Below are 24,069 nucleotides of genomic sequence, written 5' to 3' on the forward strand. Positions count from 1 at the left end.
CTCCCCGGCCGTGGCACGAGAGAGAGCCGGCGTCGGCCGAGGATCCACTGTACACCTGGCATGGATGCTTTTTCTTAATTCTTTTTTTTTTTTTTTTTTTAAAGATTTTATTTATTTATTTGACAGAGAGAGACACAGCGAGAGAGGGAATACAGCAGGGGGAGTGGGAGAGGGAGAAGCAGGCTCCCCGCAGAGCAGGGAGCCCGATGCGGGGCTCGATCCCAGGACCCTGGGACCATGACCTGAGCTGAAGGCAGATGCTTAACGACTGAGCCACCCAGGCGTCCCTGCTTTCTCTTAATTCTGACAGTCCTATCACTTAGACACTGTTACTGCCTCCAGTTTGTAAATGAAAAGTGGCTTCAAGAGAGAAAGTAACTAGCTCAGTGCCCTGCAGCCAGTAAGTGGTGGAGTTGAATGAGGTGTGTCTGCTCCCACTGACGGGACACATGGAATGTTTGGCTATTACTTCGTATTTTATAGGAGTTTGTAAAATGAAAATGAGCACATTTCATAGTGTGCTAATTACAGTTATGTTCATGTGAGTGAACGTACAATTAGGCATTGGAGTAATCCTGTCCTAGAGACCTGTTCTGTTTGAGTACTTGAAGAAGCAAGATTAATTCCTTAGGACTGCATGTTTCTCAGGTTGTCCATTTGATTTTTAAGATCTAAATTATAACCTATCTCTGCCTTTCCCACCTTCCACTCCCTACAAATAAAGTACCTCTCTCCTTCATTTTTCTCAGTAGCATGTATGGCCACTTGAAATGTTATATTTTAAATGTAACACACCTAGCTTAAATAGAAGCTGCTGGAAGGCATTGGTTTTTTGTCTGTTTTGTTCATTGCTGTGTACTCAGCACCAAAGACAGTTACGGCATGTGGTAGGTGTTCAGTAATCTATAAAATAAGTGAATGTTTGGAAAAGGAACTTACGTTATGCTTTTAAAATCACCAAAATTGAAAATCATTTGGGTAACTTTACTATTCAGATATAAGTAATCAGTAATTAAAGATTGCTATAAAGAAATTGCCCCAGCAGTCACATAAATGTATGTGTTAGATAGACCTAACGTGTGTGCATAGTTTGAATATGCTGACGGTAGTGTTTTCACAAATCGGAATCGTGTCTAATCCCTCAGGTATAGGATGCTTTTCAGGACTTGCATTGTAAGGGTTACTAATGAATGTGAGCTTTACTTCAAGTCCTTAAAAGATGGAAAATACACACCAAAGCTAAAGATCTGGGGATATGGAGAACCACAAGTTAAATGTAATAAAGCAGTGCAGTGGTGGCTTTGGAAAACCTCTTTAAGATTTAAAAAATGTATAAATTCAAGAATGACATGAACATAACATCTGTTGGGATTTTTTTGCTTTTTGGTTATTGTTGATATTTAATAGTGGGCTATTGTAAGAGATGTTAGAGAACCTGGAGGAATCAGAGAACACCAAAAAGTATAAAAGCTTTGGTTACTAAAAAAGCAGAAAGGACAAAATTGATCAGAGTTGTCCTTAAATATGATAGGATATTATGCAGAGAGCACTGGTCAGCTCTTTTCCATCACATAAAAAAATTAAATAGATCATCAAGACAAAGCTATCCACTTTGCAGGACAAGATCACTTTTTTTTTTTTTTTTTTTTTTTTTAAGTAGGCTCCCTGCCCAGCATGGACCCCAGCACGGGGCTTGAACTCAAGATCTGAGATCAAGACCTGAGCTGAGATCAAGAGTTGGACATTTAACCAACTGAGCCACCCAGGCGCCCCTGGGATATCACTTTTTAAAATTAGAGCAGGGGGACAGGAGTCTAAGGCTTGGTGTTTGATCACAGGATAATTTTTCTTTATGGGCTAATTGGAGTTCAGGACTTTTTAAGTTTGGGCTCTAAGCTAAAAGATTTTTTGAGACCCTTTCAGTTCTAGGAGAAAAGGGAGTATATTCTAAAGACCTGATACGAACCAGTGCATCTGAACCTGTTTCAATGGGCTTAGATTTCACTGGGTTTTTTGAAAGAAGGCCCAATATGCTAGTATATCTCACAGTGTGATTTATTTGTGTCCCATAATACGCTTTGGAAAATAATGTTTAAGGTAAAAAATTATTTGACTTTTTTTTTTTTTTAAAGGTTATTCCAGGATATGAAACACAGAGGTTCTTCCACATTATTGAAAGCACTTCCTTTGAAGCTTCAGCAAACAGCTTTTGAAAATGCATACTTGAAAGCTCAGGAAGGAATGAGAGAAGTGGTAATTTTAGCAATGCGTAATTGCTTTTATCACATACTTCTTACAAATATGCCATGTGTTACTTTACCAGTGTGGCCTAAGACAGTTTGCGTCCACCAGTTTACTAAAACAACTGTGTGAATTAATTGAAATTGGTTAGAATTAGTCCAATAATGGCAATTTCTTTTGGTTCAACTTATATGTACTGTTTTTTGTGGGGGAAAAAACAAAATTTACTGAGTTTTTGTGGGAGTACAAATGGCTTTCTTTTTTTATTAAAATTTTTTTTAAATCGAAGTGGGGTTAACCTACAGTGTTGTTATATTAGTTTCGGGTGTATAACATAGTGATTCTGTACCTTACTGGTGCCTGTCATGGTAAGTGCGGTCACTGTACAGCATTATTACAGTGTTACTGAGTGTATTCTCTGTGCTGGGTTTTTCATCTCTGTAACTTACTTATTTTATAGATGGAAGTTTGCACCTCTTAGTCTCCATTCTCTGTTTCACCCATTCCCCCACCCATCTCCCCTTGGACAACCACCAGTTCTCTATATTTAAAGTCTGATTTTTTGTTCATTTGTTTTGTTTCTTAGATTCCACATGTAAGTGAAATCATTTGGTGTTTGTCTTTTTTTGACTTATTTCACTTAGCATAATACCCTGTAGGTCCATCCATGTTGTTGCAAATGTCAAGATCTCGTTTTTTTATGGCTGAGTAATATTCCATCGCTCACACACACACACCCCTGCATACATGCCCCCCCACCACATCTTCTGTAGCCATTCATTTATCACCGGACACTGGGTTACTTCCATCACTGGGATATTGTAAATATTGCATAGAAGTGCATATATCTTTCAAATTAGTGTTTTTGTTTGAGTAAGTACCCAGTAGTGAAATTATTAGATCATAAGGGATTCCCATTTTCAATTTTTGGAGGCACCTCCGTACTGTTTTCCACAGTGGCTGCCCCAGCTTGCATGCCCAGCAGCAGTACACGAGGCTTTCCTTCCTTCCACGTCCTCCCAGCACTCTTTATTTCTTGTCTTCCTGGTACCAGCCATTCTGACAAGTGTAAGGTGATAGATACCTCACTCCGATTTTGATTTGCATTTCACTGATGATGATGTGTCTGTTGTCCCTCTGTATGTTTTTGGGAAAATGTCTATTTAGGTACTCTGCTCATTTTTTAATCAAATTGTTTTTTGGGTGTTGAGTTGTAGAAGTTCTTTCTAATAAATATTTTGGATGTTAACTCTTTATCAGATATATCATTTGCCAACATCTTCTTGCATTCAGTAGGCTGCCTTTTAGTTTTGTTGATGGTTTCCTTTGGTTTGCAAAAGCTTTTTATTTTGGTGGAGTCCTAATAGTTTATTTTTGCTTTAGTTTTCTTTGTCTGAAGAGACACATTCAGAAAATTGTTGCTAATTTCAGTGTCTAAGAGATTACTGCCTTTGTTTTCTTTTAGAAATTTTACGGTTTCAGGTCTCACGTTTAGATGTGTGGTTTTTTTTTTTAAGATTTTATTTATTAGAGAGAGAGAGAGAAAGCACAACCAGGGGGAGGGAGAGGGAGAAGCAGACTCCCTGCTGAGCAGGGAGCCCGACCCGAGTCTTGATCCCAGGACCCTGGGATCATGACCTGAGCTGAAGGTAGATGCTCAACCGACTGAGCCACCCAGGCACTCCTCACATTTAGATCTTTAATCCATTTTGAGTTTATTTTTGTGTATGGTATAAGAAAGTGGTCCAGTTTTATTTTTTTGGCAGATTTCCCAGCACCATTTATTGAAGATGCTATTTGTTTCCCATTGTATATTCTTGCTTTCTTTGTTGTAGGCTACTTGACCGTATAAATGTGGTCTGGCCTCGTTTTTCTGTTCCATTGATCTATGTGTCTTTCTTTTATGCCAGTACCATACTGTTTTGATTGCTGTAGCTGTGTAGTATATCTTGAAATCTGGGATTGTGATACCTCTGGTTTTGTTCTTTTTCAAGACTGTTTTGGCTATTCAGGGTCTTTTCTGGTCCCATATAAATTTTATGAGATTATTCTAGTTTTGTGAAAAATGCTATTGTTATTTTGATAGGAATTGCATTAAATCTATAGATTGCTTTGAACAGTATGGCCATTTTAACAATATTCTTCCGATCTGAGAGCATGATCCATATTTCCATTTTTTTGTGCCATCTTCAATTTCTTTCATCAATATCTTATATTTTCAGGGTATAGGTCTTTCACCTCCTTGGTTAAACTTACTCGTAGGTATTTCGTTCTTTTTGGTATAATAGTAAATGGCATTGTTTTCTTAATTTCTCCTGCTGCTACTTCATTATTAGTGTATAAAAGTGCAACAGAGGGGTGTGCCTGGGTGGCTCAGTCGGTTAAGTGTCTGCCTTTGGCTCCGGTCATGATCTTGGGGTCTTGGAATCAAGCTCTGCATCGGGCTCCTTGCTCAGTGGGGAGACTGCTCCTTCTCCCACTCCCCCTGCTTGTGTTCCCTCTCGCTGTCTCTCTCTCTCTCTCTGTGTCAAATAAATAAATAGAATCTTAAAAAAAAGTACATCAGATTTCTGTGTATAAATTTTGTATCCTGCAACAGTATGCTGAATGCATTTATGAGTTCTAATAGTTTTTAGATAGAGTCTTCAAGATTTTCTATGTGTAGTATCATGTCATCTGTAAATAGAGACAGTTTTACTTCTTCCTTACCAATTTGGATGACTTTTACTTCTTGTCTTATGGCTGCAGCTAGGACTTCCAGTACTGTGTTGAATAAAAATGGCAAGAGTGGACATCCTTTATTTGTTCTTGTTCTTAGAGGAAATGCTTTCAGTTTTTCAGCATTGAGTATAATCTTAGCTGTGGGTTTTTCATAGATGGCTTTATAATGTGGAGGTTTGTTCCTTCTAAGACCTCTTTTTTTAGAGTGTTTATCATGAAGGATGTTGTATTTTGTCAAATGTTTTTTTGCATGTCTTGAGGGGATCATATGGTTCTTATTCTTCCTCTTATTAATATGATGTATCACATTGATTGTGAATATTGAATCATCTTTGCATCCCTGGAATAAATCCCCTTGATTGCAGTGAATGATCTTTTTTGATGTCTTGTTGAATTCAGTTTGGTATTATTTTGTTGAGGATTTTTGCATCTGTGTTCATCAGGGATATTGGCCTGTAGTTCTTTTTCTTTCTTTCTTTCTTTCTTTCTTTCTTTCTTTCTTTCTTTCTTTCTTTGTTTCTTCTTTTCTTTTTTTTTGGCATCTGTCTGGTATTGGTATCAGGGTAATGCTGGCCTCAGAATAAATTTGGAAGTTTTCCTTTCTCTTCTATTTTTTGCAGTAGTTTGAGAAAAGTAGGTATTATCTCTTTAAATGTTTGGTAGAATTCACATGTGAAGCCATCTGGCCCTGGACTTCTGTTTGTTGGGAGTCTTTTGATGACTGTCTCAATTTCTTTACTAGTAACCTGTTCACATTTTCTGTATCTTCCTGATTCAGTTTTGGGACTGTATGTTTCTAGAAATTTCTCCATTTGTTCTAGGTTGTCCAGTTTGTTGGCATATAGTTTTTCATACTATTCTCCTATAATCCTCTGTCTTTCTGTGCTGCCAGTTGTTATTTCTGCTCTTTTGTTTCTGATTTTATTTGAGTCTTCTTTTTTTTCCCTTGATGAGTCTGGCTAAATAAAGGTTTATCAATTTTGTCGATCTTTTCAAAGAACCAGCCCTTGGTTTCATTGGTCTTTTCTATTTTTTTTTTTTTTTTAGTCTCTTTTATTTATTTCCTCTCTAATCTTTCTTATTTCCTTCCTTCTACCAGTTTTGGCCTTTGTTTGTTCTTTTTCTAGTTCCATTTGGTGTAAAGTTAGGTTGCTTATTTGAGATTTTTGTTGTTTTCTTGAGGTATTGCTATAAACTTCCCTCTTAGAACTGCTTTTGCTATGTCCCAAAGATTTTGGATTATTGTGTTTCCATTTTTATTTGTTTCCATATATTTTTTGATTTCCTCTTTGATTTCTTCACTTACCCATTGGTTGTTCAGTGGCATGTTCTTTAGCCTCTGTGTGTTTGTTCAGCAGGGAGCCTGTCTGTCCTAGACATCATTAATAGAAGCATACTGTCCTGGATCTGGGATCCTCTGTCCGTTATAGAGGGCAGCCAGCTTGTTTGGTTCTGAGTAAAAGCAGATTTTTAACTAGGATGTTAAGGAGTCTGTAGATGTGTTTCTCTTGAGGAGCCTGTGGAGGAGCTGACATAGTGGGGGCCTCATAGCGATTTCCAAACGCGCCAGCAATGGCCATTTAGTAAAGGAATTTGGCTCTTTTCCTTGTTCCAGAAAAACAGAAGTAGGGTCAGTGAGTAGCAGAGTTTTCAAAATGTGAAGAGAAACTTTATTTTGTTTTAAAGATTTTATTTTTAAGTCATCTCTACACCCGATGTAGGGCTTGAACCCACAACCCTGAGATCAAGAGTCCCGTGCTCCACCGACTGAGCCACCCAGGCCCCCCGAGGAACTTTTATCAATTATAGCCAGTTAAAAAATGTTTACGTCTGTTGGGATATTATAATGATTGGTCATTAAATTAGAAGCATGTATTATTCTGTCTAGTTGCCTAGTTGTCTAGGATTTTATTTTTACTTTTGACAATACATGTGACTATTTTTTAAAGTATAAAGAGCTATCAATAAAGATAGTAAAAGCATCTTAGGATACATACTTGGTCATGGAAAAGGAGCTTATAATCATTCTCACCTTCTTGCAATTTTTTTTTTATTTAAGTTGTTTTAATTCCAGTTAGTTAACCTACAGTGTTACATTAGTTTCAGGTGTTCAATACAGTGATTCAACACTTCCATACATCCCCCGGTGCTCATCATAACAAGTGCCCTCCTTAATACCTGTCACCTGTTAACCTATCTTCACACCTCCCCTCTGATAACCATCAGATTGTCCTTCTTGAAAGTTCTTTTTTGTTTTTCTTTAGTGCTTTATACTTCACTGAAAGGCTTGTGAATTCTTTACAAAAGATCTTATCAAAAACAGTTGTCCCTCTACAGAAACTTTGATATTTTCTCAGATCTCTGCCCTTGACTCCATCACTGTGGGATTTAACACTGCTTAATGGCTGCTCATTAAATGTTATAATGGGTAAATATTTTAGACTGATAGTTTTTTTTTTTTTTTTAAGATTTAATTATTTGGCAGACAGCGAGAGAGGAAACACAAGCAGGGGGAGGGGCAGAAAGAGAAGCAGACTCCCCGCTGAGCAGGGAGCCCAATGTGGGGCTGGACCCCAGGACCCTGGGATCATGACCTGAGCTGAAGGCAGATGCTTAGCGACTGAGCCACCCAGGCGTCCCTAGACTGATAGGTTTATTTGTAATGTTTATATATTTACATTATATTATTATTTTTAAAATTCTTTTCAAGTCCCACAGAGCTGAGAACCCTGAACTTTTGGATGAGATTTATAATAGAAAATCTGTTTTACTGATGACGATAGCTGTGATTTTATGCTGTAGCCCAGTCTGTGAAAAACAGGCTTTGTTTGCGTTGTGCAAGTCTGTGAAAGAGAATGGATTAGAACCTCACCTCGTTAAAAAGGTACATGTAGATGAATATTTTTTATTATCCTCCTTGGGTAACTTTTAAATAATTTAAAAAGTTAAAGCTTATTTTATTTTTATTTTTATTTTATTATGTTATGTTAATCACCATACATTACATCATTAGTTTTTGATGTAGTGTTCCATGATTCATTGTTTGTGTATAACACCCAGTGCTCCATTCAATACGTGCCCTCCTTAATACCCATCACCGGGCTAATCCATCCCCCCACCCTAAAACTTATTTTAAAGTGGCACTTGTTAAAGACTTGGAGACAGTCTTATTTTTTAGATTGGGAATATTGGGAAGTAGTAACTCTTTAAATAGTATATGTTTATTTGGATGCAGTATCATTTTTTATATTAAGTATTTCACAAAGTATTCTTGAACTAAGCAGGGATGAATGACGTCTCATCCAGACCATGCCCTCTGGAATTGCTTTTATTGAGGAAAACACATGGAACAAAGAGCAATAGCAAGTGTTTTGCCTGATAGATTCTGGGTTACAACCTTGGGATCTAGCAGGGCCAGAAGTCAGATCATAGAGCTGTGAAACTTTTAAGCCGCACGACTAGGGAAGGAACACTGGGGTCCAGTCGTGCAGTTGCATCAGCACGGTGTTGTAGAATGTTCGCCTCTGCCCTGTTCCACCACCTAGCGTTCATGGTTTGGAAAGGTCCAGACCTTTCCATTGTAGATGTTCATGTGATGAACCAGTGATAGATCAGTGGCCTGATAGACCATTCAGCATTCTACCAGCATGGTTTCCATGGAACTGGATAATAGGCCAACCTGTAGGTAATCAGCCTTACACGAGCTAATCTTTCACCTCTCAGTATTAAAATAAGTTTTTTTTTTTTAAGTATACTGCTACACTACCTAATTATTATTTTTTAAAGATTTATTTATCTTAGGGAGGGAGCAGGGGAGGAGTAGAGGGAGAGGGAGAAGAAGAGAATGCCAAGCGGATACCACCTCCCCCCCCCCCCCCCCCCCCCCCCCCCCCCCCCCCCCACTATGCAGAGCCTGACTCGGGGCTCCATCTCATAACCCTGAGATCATGACGGGAGCCAAAATCAAGAGTCGGACACTTAACAGACTGAGCCACCCAGGCGCCCCTACACTACCTAATATTATAAGTGGATTATAGTGGTTGGATTTTTCTCATTTAGATTTAGGACTGAGAAGAATTATTATTTTACTTTAGACCTTCCTTTGAAATGTAATCAAAGGTTGAACATTACACTATATTTTTCCATTTTTATTCATTTAACATTTATTAAGTGTTTTCTGTGTGCCATGCTCAGGGCTAATTATATTAAATATGTGTTTCTCATTTAGTCTCTCTGAAGTCTAGGTACTTTTATTATCCTCTTCTAGATGAGGAAATCAAGCTATAGAATGGTTGAATGATTGCTTCAAAGTTATACTGTAAATAAAAGGATTTAAGGGATTTATTTTTTTCATTGCTTTCTTAAAGCATTGATTTCTTTCTGATTTGTGCAGGTTTTAGAGAAGGTTTCTGAAACTTTTGGATACAGACGTTTAGAAGACTTCATGGCTTCTCATTTGGATTATCTGGTTTTGGAATGGCTTAATCTTCAAGATACTGAACATAGCTTATATTCTTTTCCTTTTATTTTACTAAACTACACAAGTGTTGAGGATTTCTATAGGTAGGTCTACATATGGCACATATGAAATATGTTCATTTTAAATTAGATGGAAATGTTTGGCAGCCCCCCTCCCCCCACCTTACACGCACGTTCATGCGGGCACGGAGCTGGGAGGCTGTGTGGTAGGAGAGGCAGGACTGCTTGTTTGAACTGAAGTGTACTGAAGGGAATCACTAGGCTTAGGATCTGGCCCGGCTGTGCCAGTGATGAGCTGTGTTAGTTTGGGCAAAAGCCATGGAAACACCCCCTGGGCCTTGGTTTTTCAGTCTGTGCAGTAAGGGAATCACATGGGTCTTTAAGGGCTCTTTCAGCTTTAATGTTTGATAATCTTCCCTATGACAAATCAAAGATAAATTGTTCATCGTTGCTGTTGCTTGGCTATGGACCATTTTGTCATTATTTTTATTAGATTTAAAGTTTAATATAAAAATATTTATTTTGCTAACTCCTAACTCTTGAGAAGAAAATTTTGAAAATGGGGAGGTTTGGAACAACTAAATAATGTTTAGATATCAGGATGATGGGAAAACAGTTCATAATTACTCAGTGGCCCTTGTTCTTTCATTTTGGAAATAACGGTATTTACATTAATGGCTTGAATTTGTAAATTTCTTTCACATTTCGTTTTACATAAATGAAATAATTTTGCATCAGTCAGTTGTACAGAAGAAATAAATTCAGTTCACACTTTTTTTGATCATAGAATCAGAGTGGTTATTATATTCTCAGATGTTTCCTCCTGTATTTGATTATTTAGAATTTAACTTCATTTCTCCATTTATAGAATTAGAGTAAGAATGCTTAATGATCTAGATAAAGTGATGCTCTCATGCTTACTAAATAAAGCATTTCATTATTTTAAGAGCTATATTATAAAATTTGACTATGAGAAGTTATATATAACATATATTGCAAAATTTTATATTTTCAGATCATGTTACAAGGTTTTGATCCCACATCTGGTGATTAGAAGTCGTTTCGATGAGGTGAAGTCCATTGCTAATCAGATTGATGAGGATTGGAAAAGTCTTCTAACACACTGCTTTCCAAAGATTCTTGTAAATATTCTTCCTTACTTTGCCTACGAGGGTACAGGAGACAGTGGGATGGCACAGCAGAGGGAGACTGCTACCAAAGTCTATGATATGCTGAAAGATGAAAATTTACTAGGAAAACAGGTATGGCTTCCCTTGTACCTACTTATCCTCTACTTCTTTCTTTCCTTCTTTTTCTTTTTTTTTTTTTTTTTAAGTAGGCTCCGGGCCCAGCGTAGCGCTTGAACTCATGACCCCTAGATCAAGGGTAACATGCTCTGCCGACTAAGCCAGCCAGGCTCCCCGTCCTTATCATCCCCAATTCAATGGAGATATAACTTTGTAGTTTTAAGACTATTCATCATTTATGCAGTAAAATTTAATATGTAGTAATCCCTGTCTAGCATAGGCAATCCGTGAATTTTTTTATTGCTGTTGTTATTACGGTGTTCTCTTCTTTTGATTGGCTTTTAAATGAAATGTTTTTGATCAGAAATTAAAAACTTTGGAATAATTTTATTGATTTTTTTTCCTTTAAAATTTTTTTTTTATTATTTCATTTTTTGGGTTGTTTGCAAAAAGGTGGTTTTATTAAAGCATGGAGACAGGTCCCGTGGGCCTAAAGAGCTGCGGCCCCGGGATTGTGAGGAGCAACATGATAGACTTTGGGGCTGGGGAAGTAAAGACAAAGTGAAGTTCCAAAAGGATTTTCATACGCTAAAGAAGACTCACAGGATAGGGGAGGCCTGGCTGTTGTCAAGCTAAGGTTGTTTTTCCCGTAGCAGGGCATTAACATTAAGACAGTTGGGAGTTTCCTGGAGGAATGTTATACTCTGCCTATTTCAAGTATTTGTCATTGGGTGCAGGTTATAAGGAAATTTAGTTTTATCTACATTTACTTCTGCCTTTGTTTCCCACATCATTCCCCCTGAACAGTTTTGACCCTTAAATCTTCAAGGTTGCTGAGGGTGGAAGGTCTTATCTTTTATAACTTCTTCCTGCTGAATAGGGGTGTAGAGATGTCCCTACCTATGGGTCAACATTGGTCAGGTGGGGAATATTTTCTTTAAGATTTTATTTATTTATTTGAGAGAGAGAGAGAGAGGGCATGAGCAGGGGGAGGGGCAGAGGGAGAGAGAGAATCTCAAGTAGACTCCCTGCTGAGCAGGGTCCCATGTGGGGCTCCATCTCACAACCCTGAGATCATGACCTAAGCTGAAATGAAGAGTCTGACACGTAACTTACTGAGCCACCAGGCGCCCCAGGAACCAGCAATGTTTCAAACAAGAGTTTGAGTTGCAAAAACCATCCATGTTACTAACTCTTGTTCAGTTTGAATGCAGCTTTTTAGTTAATTCTGGAAATTCTACCAGTTTTAGTTTTAGGATCTTAAAGATACCAAAACCTGTATTTGTCAAAAGCCCTTTTTATGAATCTCCTTGAAGATGAGACATGTGTCGCAAGAGAGTAAGAATTGACTGTAAATGAGAAAAGACTCCAAAATGGACATGGTTAAAGATCTGATGATAGGTTACAATATAGCTGCAAGGACATCCGGTTATTTCTGTGAAACATAACACTTTAATAATTAGAGCATGAAGTGATGACCTTATTACCAAAACTTCAGGAATTACATGTATTCTCTAGAATAGTTGCAGCATTTACCCAAACATAATCTAGGGCTTACCAGTGTTTGACCGTGCTTCCAGAGTAGTCTAACATACAAATAAAAAGGCCTAATGAGTCAGAGACTCCATTTACAATTTAAATCCGGAGAAGTTTGTTTAAAAAACCTTAGAAAATTATAAAACACGAGCCTGAATAGTGGATTACAGATCATTACAAAACTCAAAATGTAATTATTTATTTAACCAAAGTGGCAGAAAGAGATTCCAAAGGCAAATATGTAGGGTTATATAGTTGTTAGCAAAACTTGGCTCCTTTAATATTAAAAGTTTTTTTTTGTTTGTTTGTTTTTTGTTTTTTTAAAGATTTTATTTATTTGACAGAGAGAGACACAGCGAGAGCAGGAACACAAGCAGTGGGAGTGGGAGAGGGAGAGGCAGGCTTCCCGCCGAGCAGGGAGCCCGATGCGGGACTCGATCCCGGGACCCCGGGATCATGACCTGAGCCGAAGGCAGACGCCCAACGACTGAGCCACCCAGGCGCCCCAATATTTAAAGTTTTAACGGTGTGATGAAAGACTTGATAAAGACAAAACATAGAAACCGGTTCTCAGGGCAGACAAAAGAAAAAAACCTTTGTTTACATTTTCTTATCAAGTGCAAACTAGCAATTCAAGAAAACTATCTTTGAACAGAGAAAAAAGCAAAACTTCAGTCTTACACCAGTGTACTTTTAATATCCATTCGTTTCAACTTTAGTCCTGACAGCATATAAAATTCTTTTCCAAAAATTTCCCCTCATAAACCTTTTACAGCTTTTTCATTCAAAGCTGTTTCCCTTATTTCTATCAGTTTTAATTACATTTAGCAGAAATATTTTAACTCTTAGAAACCTTGGTCTCCAGTGAAAACTACATTAGAAACCAATTGTGAATGTCACACCAGATACCTTTAGATGGTAAATTTATGAATCTATTAAACACAAAGCGTGTTTTCAAACACTCAAATAGTCTTCGTTTCTCTGCAATAAGAAGCCAAAGCACAAACATGCCTTCAGTAATCAATGCTTTAGTATCTTATTTCATTTGAAAAAGACCTAGATGTCCAATGAATTCAGTGCCATTTATTATCCAAGCAAAACTTTAAAGTCGTAGGTTACCAAAGAGTGTCTTAACAATCACCCATGAAAACTTTGAGACAGAAAATTAATCATCATTTTAAGTCATCCTTTTGCTAAAAAATTGCAACAGAGATAATAATGAACTTATTTGACCTTTAGCAAACCTAGATAAAAGTTTCATATTTAATGCTGATAACTCTAAAGATGTGTCTATCTTAATTAAACCAACAAACTTAAATTAGTTTAAATACCGAATATATTCCGCCTGCGTCCACTTGAAAGTCGATCAGTTTGTTCCCCCTTAAAATTTATTTTAATTGGCAGTAATAAATGAATGCAAACCGGATGTTAAATTCAAGCAGTACTGAACAGTGTATAGAAAGTGTTCCTCTTTACTTTTCGAGAAGTATGATCTCAAGTTCCGATGCCCCGCTCTTTCTTTTTTCTATGAGACTGACTACATGTAATATAATTTACTTATGAATCATGTTCATTGTTTATCAGTCTTCTCTGCTAAAGTACTCTGAAGGTAGGATTTTTTTTTTCCTTTTTGCCGGTGTATCCTGGCTTCCTAGTATGTAGTGAATACTCATTATTTGATAAAAGATGGAGTCAAGTAAAAAAGAATCTAACAACTTCTGTTTGTTTTATAGTAATTTAGATACATCCAAAATTATTTGAGGGAACTTAAAACACATAGATAAACTTTTTTTTAACGTAAAAGAAATTAGTTACTCTCAAGTTTTGTTTTGTTTTGTTTTTTTTAAATGTAAGTAAGGGATGACTAACCAAGTAGGCTAATGTTAAAATTACGATTGGATGAACTTGAAAGAGACTTTTTTTGTTTGCCCGGTTACTGTATTGAACCAAGAAATGGAACGTAGAGTTTCTTACTTGCCTCGGTGGACCACTGCCAGTTGGAGCTAGTTCTAAGTCACTATGGAGGCAAATGAGGAGATCCTTTCTCAAAACACAGTTGAAACAGAATGTTGGCGCTCCAAAGGTTATGGAATCTATGAAAGACCCTGCTTTTATCCTCTTCCAGCCATCTCCCTGCTTCTAAGCAGGCCTAATCTTACTACTTTTTAAAATGTATTCAAACTAGGGACCCCTGGGTGGCTCATCGGTTAAGTGTCTGCCTTAGGCTCAGGTCGTGATCTCGGGGTCCTGGGATCGAGTCCTACATCAGGCTCCCTGCTCAATGGGGAGTATGCGTCTCCCTCTCCCTCTGCCTGCCACTCTGCTTGCTTGTGCTTTCTCTCTCTGACAAATAAATAAAATCTTTAAAAATAAAATGTTAAAAAAAAACAAACATGTTCAAACTAGAAGAGAGCAGTTTGCAGAGTCAGAGTAAGTCTAGGAGGGGAAAATAATTACATTGAGGCCTGACTGAAACATCAGTGTCAAGAATGGAGAGAGGCAAACTTGAATAATAATTTCTTAGCTTCTTGGTTAAAGACCTAAATTCTTGTTAGTCTCAATTCCATTTGGCATTAAGTTGTTATAAGTTTGTTTTTTCTTTGGTTCTCTAGTGTACACTTTCTCTGAATCAATCTTCTAAGATTCTTTCCCCGTGCATAAGGGTTGGTGCAATTATTATTAGTCTCTGAGCCTCTAAGATCTGTCATTTGTCTGTCAGAAGCCTGAAATAGTAACAGTTAGAACATTGGTTAGCTGTACCTAGACGTCTGCATAATTTATATGTCCCTTAGGTGAACATTACAGGTCTCGCTTATTGTAGAATGATACAAAACTCATGGAGCCACTTGTCATTCTTTGTGTAAGGAAATTCATCAAGGTTTCCTCTGATATTAAACAGACACGGCCAGTTTATCCTTCCTTATCCCAGATATACTTTGAAATGAGGTTGGATTCCTAAGAGGGCTGAAACCCTTGGAAATGATGACCTGAATGACTGATGTGTAAGCGTGAGGGAAAGACTAGGATCTTTACATTCGATTTCTTTCTTGTCACATTTTAAACTGTTTCTGTTGTGAGGAAGTGTGTTTTCAAATCTTATGCACCAAGTAAATCAGCCATTTACCTTTTAGTTTAGAGCACTGTAATTCCTTACTTGGAGAGCTAATAAACCACCTTTATCTCCACGATTGTCGTTTATTTGGGTGAGGTATAGTGGAGCAGACCGATTCTTTATAGTTAGAGAATATCTGTTCTCTGAGGCCGTGGGTACAGGAAGTGGATCTATGAAGAACCTGCTCCTGTCGGGGAGGATTTCAGTTTACTGCTGAGGACAGCAGATGTGGGTAGCAGTGAAGCTCCAAATTTGGGATATCAGCCAAGTAGGAATCTGGGCAAAAGTCATGCAGGCAAAGTCACTGGCAATTCTTACTAGTAAAGTATTGTTAAGTGAGATAGATTTTCCAAATAAGTCAAGAGTAAAATGCAGATTGAGAAGCAGTGTAGCTCAGTGGGGAATTTGGTTAGCTGGAAAATCACTAGGTTGAGGAATTCAGTGCTGCACCTGAAGCCTTAGTCAATTAAAATGATTCTTTAAAATTATTTTTTTTAAGATTTTATTTATTTGAGAGAGAGTGAGTGAGAATGAGCACAAGCCGGGGGGAGAGGGAGAGGGAGAAGCAGACTCCCCGCTGAGCAGGGAGCCCGACGCAGGGACTCGATCCCAGGACCCTGGGATCATGACCTGAGCCGAAAGCAGACACTTAACTGACTGAGCCACCCAGGCGCCCCTGATTCTTTAAAATTAAACAAGAGTCAGATTAAGGGAGTCTTGTTTGGTATCATTTCCTTACCAGCCTCTCAGGCTACAGGTCGGTTGCATAGCAGAAAGTTAGCTGTATGTCTTGCACATCTTAGGTCTTTGGTTATCTATTTCATCAATTTTGGAAATGATGCAATAACTTTAGTCCCTTGAACTGTCTTAAAGGTCACAGACATAAAAACTTAACTGTTATTTTATTTTATTTATTTTTTTAAAGATATTTATTTATTTGATAGAGAGAGACACAGTGAGAGAGGGAACACAAGCAGGAGGAGTGGGAGAGAGAGAAGCGGGCTTCCCCCTGAGCAGGGAGCCCGATGTGGGGCTCGATCCCAGGACCCTGGGATCATGACCTGAGCCGAAGGCAGACGCTTAACGGCAGCCACCCAGGCGCCCCAAAACTTAAATGTTATTTTAATTTTGTATCCTTACAGATTGATCATTTATTCCTTACTAATTTACCAGAGATTGTTGTGGAGTTATTGATGACATTACATGAACCAGCAACTTCTGGTGCCAGCCAAAGCATGGACCTCTGTGACTTTTCAGGGTATGGATATTTTAAACTTAGAGAATTCGCTGCAATTTCAGAATTTCCTTGGGAATTTGATTGGTTGACACCTTCAAATGTCTGTTTCAGTTTTTAGGCACATACTGTTTCTTGTGTGAGCTACTGGAAAGCATCCTTTAGTTACAGTGTGCCCTACTATGCTAGCTGTATGAAAAAGTAATAATATCTACCAAAGTATTTTCACTTTATAATTTCATTTGATACAAAGAGTGTCTGATTGCCAGTCTCAGAATATTAGTGTGTTTACAGTAGTAACATAGAGCTTTAATCAAGACCCGAAGTGATACAAGGCTCATTTGTAGAATTGCCATTAACTTCATAAAAGATTTTTCTTTTTTTTTTTTTTAAGATTTTATTTATTTATTTGATACAGAGAGAGAGAGAGCACAAGTAGGCAGAGCGGCAGGGAGAGGGAGAAGCAGGCTTCCCGCTGAGCAGGGAGCCCGACGCAGGGACTCGATCCCAGGACCCTGGGATCATGACCTGAGCCGAAGGCAGACGCTTAAGGACTGAGCCACCCAGGCACCCCCTTCATAAAAGATTTCTTAAGCACATCACTTAAAATTAAGTCATAGAGGGTAAAGGTATTTAGATATTCTGACTGATAATGTGTAGAATGTGATAAGTCATTTGTGATTTTATTGAAAGCCTAGTTTTTCAGTGGGAAAGTAATTTTAGAACGTGGGGTTATTAATCTAAATTTTCTTTCTGAAACTTTATGGTTTCTGAAACTTGACTTCAACAGAATCTTTTTTTTTTTTTCCTTAATAATTTTGTTCTGAAAATGATGACTGCTTTTTTTCCCTATAACTCTCAGGGATTTGGATCCTGCTCCTAATCCACCTCATTTTCCATCACATGTGATTAAAGCAACATTTGCCTATATCAGCAACTGCCATAAAACCAAGCTTAAAAGCATTTTAGAAATTCTTTCCAAAAGCCCTGTAAGTACACATTACTATTATAATAACTGAAGAGAGACTTCCTTCTTTTTCAGCTAGAAAATCTGTGTAAGTACATCTTAAAAAGAACGAAAATTAAAGGGAAAACTCGTCTGAATAAATTAAAAAGAAAAACACTCATTTATAAGTTTATATCTTGGTATTTTACTTGTAGATATTAATTGAAATATGTCATGTATGAGGCCTGAATTTCATGGTACTTTAGTCATATATTGGCTTAGGGAGTATATATTTTTTAAAATTACTGTTTGCTATCTGAAAACTAGATAAATTGACAACAGTTTAAGATACTAATTTTCTTAATGTAATATTTGCCTTTGATATTACACCAAAACAAAATTCTGTAATTTGTTGTTTTGAATATAAAACAGATTTATTATAGTTGAGTATACATGATTCGATAAGTTTTTTATGAAATGTCTTTATTTTCTAGGATTCCTATCAGAAAATTCTTCTAGCCATATGTGAGCAAGCCGCTGAGACAAATAATGTTTATAAAAAGCACAGAATTCTTAAAATATATCACCTGTTTGTTACTTTATTACTGAAAGATATTAAAAGTGCCTTAGGAGGAGCTTGGGCCTTTGTCCTTCGAGATGTTATCTATACTTTGATTCATTATATCAACAAAAGGTACGTAATATATTTAGACTAATATATAAGTTGTTTTTTCTACCTTATCTTAATTGAAAACTTAGATAATTTCAAGAGGTAGAAGCAAGAGTATTGCTTTCTTATTTTTGCTTTTTAATATATATCTACCCAGTATTTTTTAAAAATTGCATTACCTATTTCTCCAACTCTAGAAATACTAAGTACTAGGGGTCTTCAACATTTTAAAATTAGTGAATTTTAGATGGCTTGAAATATATATGTCACGATAGCAGTTCTGGTCACCTGTATTTGGGGAGGGTGGTGTTTCTCACACACACATGCAAAGAATCCTCCAGACACCAGCTGGGTGTCCTACAATTCAACTCATATATAGTTGATTAGTGTCAGATCCCACAACTGAGGGCTCAGTCCTGCAAGACTGCCTGCCCCTCCTTCCCTTCAGATGCCAGTCACTAGCCCAGATTATCACCTGTGCTTCTGACCAGCCCCCTCTACCCTGCAGGTTCCAAGGACCCTGTTCCTTGAGTTTGATTAATTTGCTAAACTCAGGAAATTCATAGAACTCAGGAAACCTGTTTACTGACTAATTAACCAGTTTATTATAAAAGGATATAGCTCAGGCACAGCCAGATGGAAGGGATGTATTGGGAAAGGGGATGGAGCTTCCCTGCCCTCTCCAAGAGCACCACTTTCCCCACATCTGCATGTGTTCACCAACCTGGAAGCTCCCACAGCTGGTCCTTTTGGGTTTTTATGGAGGCCTCATTACAGAGACATGATTGATTACATCACTGGCTGTTGGGTATTGATACAATCTCCATCCCTTCCCCCCTCCCCAGAGATTGGAGGAGTGTGACTGATAATTCCAACCCTCTAATCACAAGGTTGGTTCTCCAGGCAACCAGCCCCCATCCTCAGGTGACCTAGGTGCTTTCAGAAGATAGAGACATTTTTATTTCCCTCATCACTGGTGTTCCTAGAGTTTTAGGAGCTTTGTGCCAGAAATAGGGATGAAGACCATATATCTATTTCTTATTATAAATCACAGTATACTGTAGATTTGGGGTGTATATTCAGTTTAAGCATCTTTATTCCTTTCCATTGATTTTGATGATGTTTCTGTTACTTGTTTTCTGATTACTATATAACATTGCCTTCAAATGTGAGTTCTTCAAAGCACACAAAGAATATCTTTTTCCATTTTGTTTTGTCATATTTTGATTAATATCCTATAATTTTTATTTTAATTTAAATCATGTGAATATAGTTATTCAGTCTTTATTTTCATTCACTTAATTTTTTTAAATGATTTTATTTATTTGAGAGAAAGAGCAGGAGAGAGAGAGCGAGCGGGGGCGGGGGGCGGGAGCAGAGGGAGAGGGAGAAGCAGGCTCTCCACTGAGCAGGGAGCCCGATGCAGGACTCGATCCCAGGACCCCGGAATCATGACCTGATCTGAAGGCAGACGCTTAACTGACGAGCCACCCAGGTGTCCCACATTCACTGAATTTTTTTAAAAGTTTCTGTATTATGGTAAAATATATAACATAAAATTTGTTATTTTAACCATTTTAAGTGTCCAGTTCAGTGATACTAATTATGTTCACAGTGTTGCACAACCATCACCATTATCTGTTTCCAGAACTTTCTCATTACCTCAGACAGAACCATTATACATATTAAACAATAACTCCACATTTCCCCTTTCCTCCAGCTCCTGATAACTTGTAATCTATCTCTTGTCTCTATGAATTTGCTTATTCTAGATATTTTATATAAGCGGAATTATAAAATATTTGTTGTTTTGTGTCTGGCTTGTTTCACTCGGCATAATGTCTTCAAGGTTCATCCCGCGTACGTGAATCATGTATCAGAACTTGATTCTTATTTATGGCTGAATAATATTCCATTATATATATATACACACACTACAATCTATTCACTGTTGATGAACACTTGTGTTTCCATCTTTGGCTATTGTGGATAAGGCTGCAGTGCACATAGGTTTATGGGTATGTGTTTGAGTGTTTTCAGTTCTTTGGGGAATATACCTAGGAGTGGCCTTGGTGGGTCCTTTAATCATCTTATGTTTAACTCTTTGAAGAACTGCTAAACTGTTTTCCACAGCAGCTGCACCATTTCATATTTTTCCTGCAATGCACAAAAGTCCCAATTTTCTCAGATCCTTACCTATGCTTGTTATTTTCTGTTTTGTTTTTAATTTTTATTATTATAGCCATCCTAATGGATGTGAAGTGGTATCTCATTGTGGTTTTGTTTTTGCATTTCCCTAATGACTAATGCTGTTGAACATCTTTTCTTCTGCTTATTAACCATTTGTATACATTCTTGGAAGAATATGTATTCAAGTTCTTTGCTCATTTTTTTAATTGGGTTGTCTTTTTGCTGTTAAGCTGTAGGAGTTCTTTATACATTCTCAATATTGAGCTCTTATTATATGATTTGCAAATATAGTCTGGATATTGAATCAGTATGTATGATTTGCAAGTAGTTTATCCCATTCTGTACATTGTCTTTTCACTTTCCTGATAATGTCTTTTGATGCACAAAAATTTTTAATTTTGATGAAGTCTGATTTATCTGTTTTTTTCTTTTATTCCTCAAGCTTTTGGTGATTTATAAAAGAATCCATTGTCAACTCCAAGCTCATGAAGATTTACCACTATGTTTTATTCTAAGAGTTTTATAGTTTTAGCTCTTCTGTTTAGGTTGTTGATCCGTTTTAATTTTTACATATGGTGTGAGGTAGGGGTTCAGCTTCATTCTTGGGCATGTAGAAATCTAGTTGTTCTATTACCACTTGTTGAAGAGACAATTCTTTCCCCATTGAATGGACTTGGCACCCGTGTCAAAAATCATTTGGCCATTGATGTGTGGATGTATTTATGGGTTCTCCATTCTGTACCCTTGGTTTGCCCTTACGCCAGACCACACTGTTTTGACCACTATGGCTTCGTAGTAAGTTTTGAAATCTGGAAGTGGGTATCCTCCAATTTTGTTCTTCTTTTTCAAGATCGTCTTAGCTATTTGGGGCGCCTTGCAATTCCCCTATGAATTTAATGACCAGCTTTTCTGCTTACGCAAAAAAGACTATTGGAATTTTGAATAAAATTGCATTGAATATGTGATCATTTAGATAGTATTGACATCTCAACAATTTGTCTTCCAATCCATGAACATGGGGTGTCTTTCCATTTATTTGGACTTCATTTCTTTTATCCTTGCTTTTACAGTTTTCAGTGTACAAGATTTTTGTATTTTAGGTTAAATTTATTCCCAGGTATTTAATTCTTTCAGATGCTATTGTAAATGGAATTGGTTTCTTAGTTTCCATTTTAGATTGTTGTTGCTGGTGTATGGAAATACAATTGATTTTCGTGTGCTGATCTTGTGACCTGCAGTTTTGCTAATTTATTTGTTACTAGTAGATTTCTTGTGGATTCTTTGGGAGTTTATATGTGTATAGAATCATGTCATCTATGATATAGTTTTACTTCTTTTTTTCTGATTTTGATGCCTTTTAGTTCTTGTCTAATTACTTGGCTAGAAGTTCAATACAGTGTTGAATAGCAGGGGTGAAAGTGGGCATCTTTATCTTGTTCCTGATCTTAGTGGGAAAGCTTCCGTTCTTTCAACATTGATTATGTTGTTACCTGGGGGTTTTTCATAAATTATCTTTATTGTGTTGGGTAAGGTCCTATGTACTCATGTTTTTCTGACTTTTTTTTATCATGAAAGGAGATTGAATTTTGTCAGATGCCTTTGCTGTGTTTATTGAAATGATCATGTATTTTCCTTCCATCTTATTCATGTGATGTGTTACATGGATTGATTTTCTTATATTGGCCCACTCCTGTGTTCCTGGGATAAATCCTACTTGCTCATGGTATATAATACTTTTAATAAGCTCTTACATTCAGTTCGCTCGTACTTTTTTGAGGAGTTTTAAATCTATATTCCTTTTTTTTTTTTTTTCAAGATTCTATTTATTTGACAGAGACAAACGTGCACAAGTAGGGGGAGCTGCAGAGGGAAAGGGAGAAGCAGGGACCTGGATGCAGGGCTTGATCCCGGGACCCTGGGATCATGACCTGAGCCAAAGGCAGACACTTAACTGACCTAGCCACCCAGGCACCCTTAAATCTATATTCCTAAGAGGCATTGAGTATTATAATTTTCCTGTGGTATATTTATTTTCTTTGGTATTAGAGCACTCTGGCCTCCTAGAATGAGTTAGGAAATATTCCCTACAATTCTGTTTCTTGGAAGAGTTTGAGATAGACTGCTGTTAATTCTTTTTTTTTTTTTTTTTTTAAAGATTTTATTTGACAGAGAGAGACACAGCGAGAGAGGGAACACAAGCGGGGGAGTGGGAGAGGGAGAAGCAGGCTTCCCACTGAGCAGGGAGCCCGATGAGGGGCTCAATCCCAGGACCCTGGGATCATGACCTGAGCCGAAGGCAGACGCTTAACGACTGAGCCACCCGGGCGCCCCGACTGCTGTTAATTCTTAAGCATGTGTTTGGTAGTGTTTTTCTAGTCTCTCCCCCTCCCAGTCTTCTTTTTTTTTTAAAGATTTTATTTATTTATTTGAGAGAGAGAGAATGAGAGACAGACAGCATGAGAGGGAGGAGGGTCAGAGGGAGAAACAGACTCCCTGCCGAGCAGGGAGCCCGATGCGGGACTCGATCCCGGGACTCCAGGATCATGACCTGAGCCGAAGGCAGTTGCTTAACCAACTGAGCCACCCAGGCGCCCCCCAGTCTTTTTTTTTTAATGTAGGTGGTTACTGCTACGTATTTTCCTCTCAGTGCTTCCTTTGCTGCATTCATAAATTTGGGTACGTTGTGCTTCTGTTTTCATTTGTCTCTAAGCTCTTCTAGCATATTTAGGACAGTTGTTTGAAGTCTTTGTCTAGTAATTCCACTCTCTGAGCTTCCTCACGAACTGTTTCGGCCAGTATATTTTATTTCTTTAAATGGGCTCTCCTTTCCTACTTCCTATTTCTTTGTATGCCTTGTGATTTTTTTGTTGAAATAATGGATTTTTTTCACCTGAAAAATTTTTTTAATTAAAAATTTATTTTGTTACATTGGTTTCAGGTGTATAATGTAATGATTCAACAATTTTATACATTACTTATCACAATAAGCGTCCTCATAATCCCCTTTATCTATTTCACCCATCCCCCTACCCACCTCCCCTTTGGCAGGCACCAGTTTGTTCTGTGTAGTTAAGAGTCTTTTTGTTTGTCTCTTTTTTCTTTGTTTTGTTTCTTAAATTCCACAAATGAGTGAAATCATACGGTATTTGTCTTTCACTTATTTCACTTAGCATAATACCCTCTAGGTCCATCCATGTTTTCACAAATGGCATGATCTCATTGTTTTTTTTTTTATGGCTGAATAATATTCCACTGTATATATACACTACATCTTGTTTACATATTCACCCATTGCTGGACACGTGGGCTGCTTCCATACCATGGCTACTCTGAAAAATGCTGCTGTAAACTAATAGGGTGCACATATCTTTTTGAATTAGTGTTTTCATCTTCTTTGGGTAAATATCCAGTGATGGAATTATTGGATCATATGGTAATTCTATTTTTAACTCTTTTTGAGGAACCTCCAGACCGTTTTCCATAGCGGCTGTACTAGTTTGCATTCCCAGTTTGCCACAGTGCATGAGGGTTCCTTTTTCTCCACATCCTCTCCAACACCTCTTATTTCTTGTCTTTTTGATTCTGGCCATTCTGACAGGTGTGAGGTGGTATCTCATTGTGGTTTTGATTTGCATTTCCCTGATGATGAGTGATGTTGAACATCTTTTCATGTGTCTTTTGGGCATTTGTCTT

At 37.5% G+C, this 24,069-nt stretch overlaps 1 protein-coding gene across 6 annotated transcripts in view; it reads left to right on the forward strand.

Annotated features, from left to right (window-relative positions):
* The window catches only part of ATM (ATM serine/threonine kinase), a 124,475-nt gene that overhangs the window by 47,225 nt on the left and 53,181 nt on the right, over positions 1-24,069 (forward strand). For all 6 annotated transcript variants that reach the window (XM_032427692.1, XM_032427694.1, XM_032427693.1 and 3 more), the window contains 7 exons: positions 2,133-2,253; positions 7,673-7,846; positions 9,356-9,525; positions 10,457-10,703; positions 16,479-16,594; positions 17,433-17,559; positions 18,011-18,210. In XM_032427692.1, the coding sequence (XP_032283583.1) occupies positions 2,133-2,253; positions 7,673-7,846; positions 9,356-9,525; positions 10,457-10,703; positions 16,479-16,594; positions 17,433-17,559; positions 18,011-18,210 (1,155 nt within the window). The remainder of the gene's footprint in view (positions 1-2,132; positions 2,254-7,672; positions 7,847-9,355; positions 9,526-10,456; positions 10,704-16,478; positions 16,595-17,432; positions 17,560-18,010; positions 18,211-24,069) is intronic.

Source organism: Phoca vitulina, unplaced genomic scaffold (genome assembly GCF_004348235.1).
Source record: "Phoca vitulina isolate PV1807 unplaced genomic scaffold, GSC_HSeal_1.0 scaffold38, whole genome shotgun sequence".
Lineage (NCBI taxonomy): Eukaryota > Metazoa > Chordata > Mammalia > Carnivora > Phocidae > Phoca > Phoca vitulina.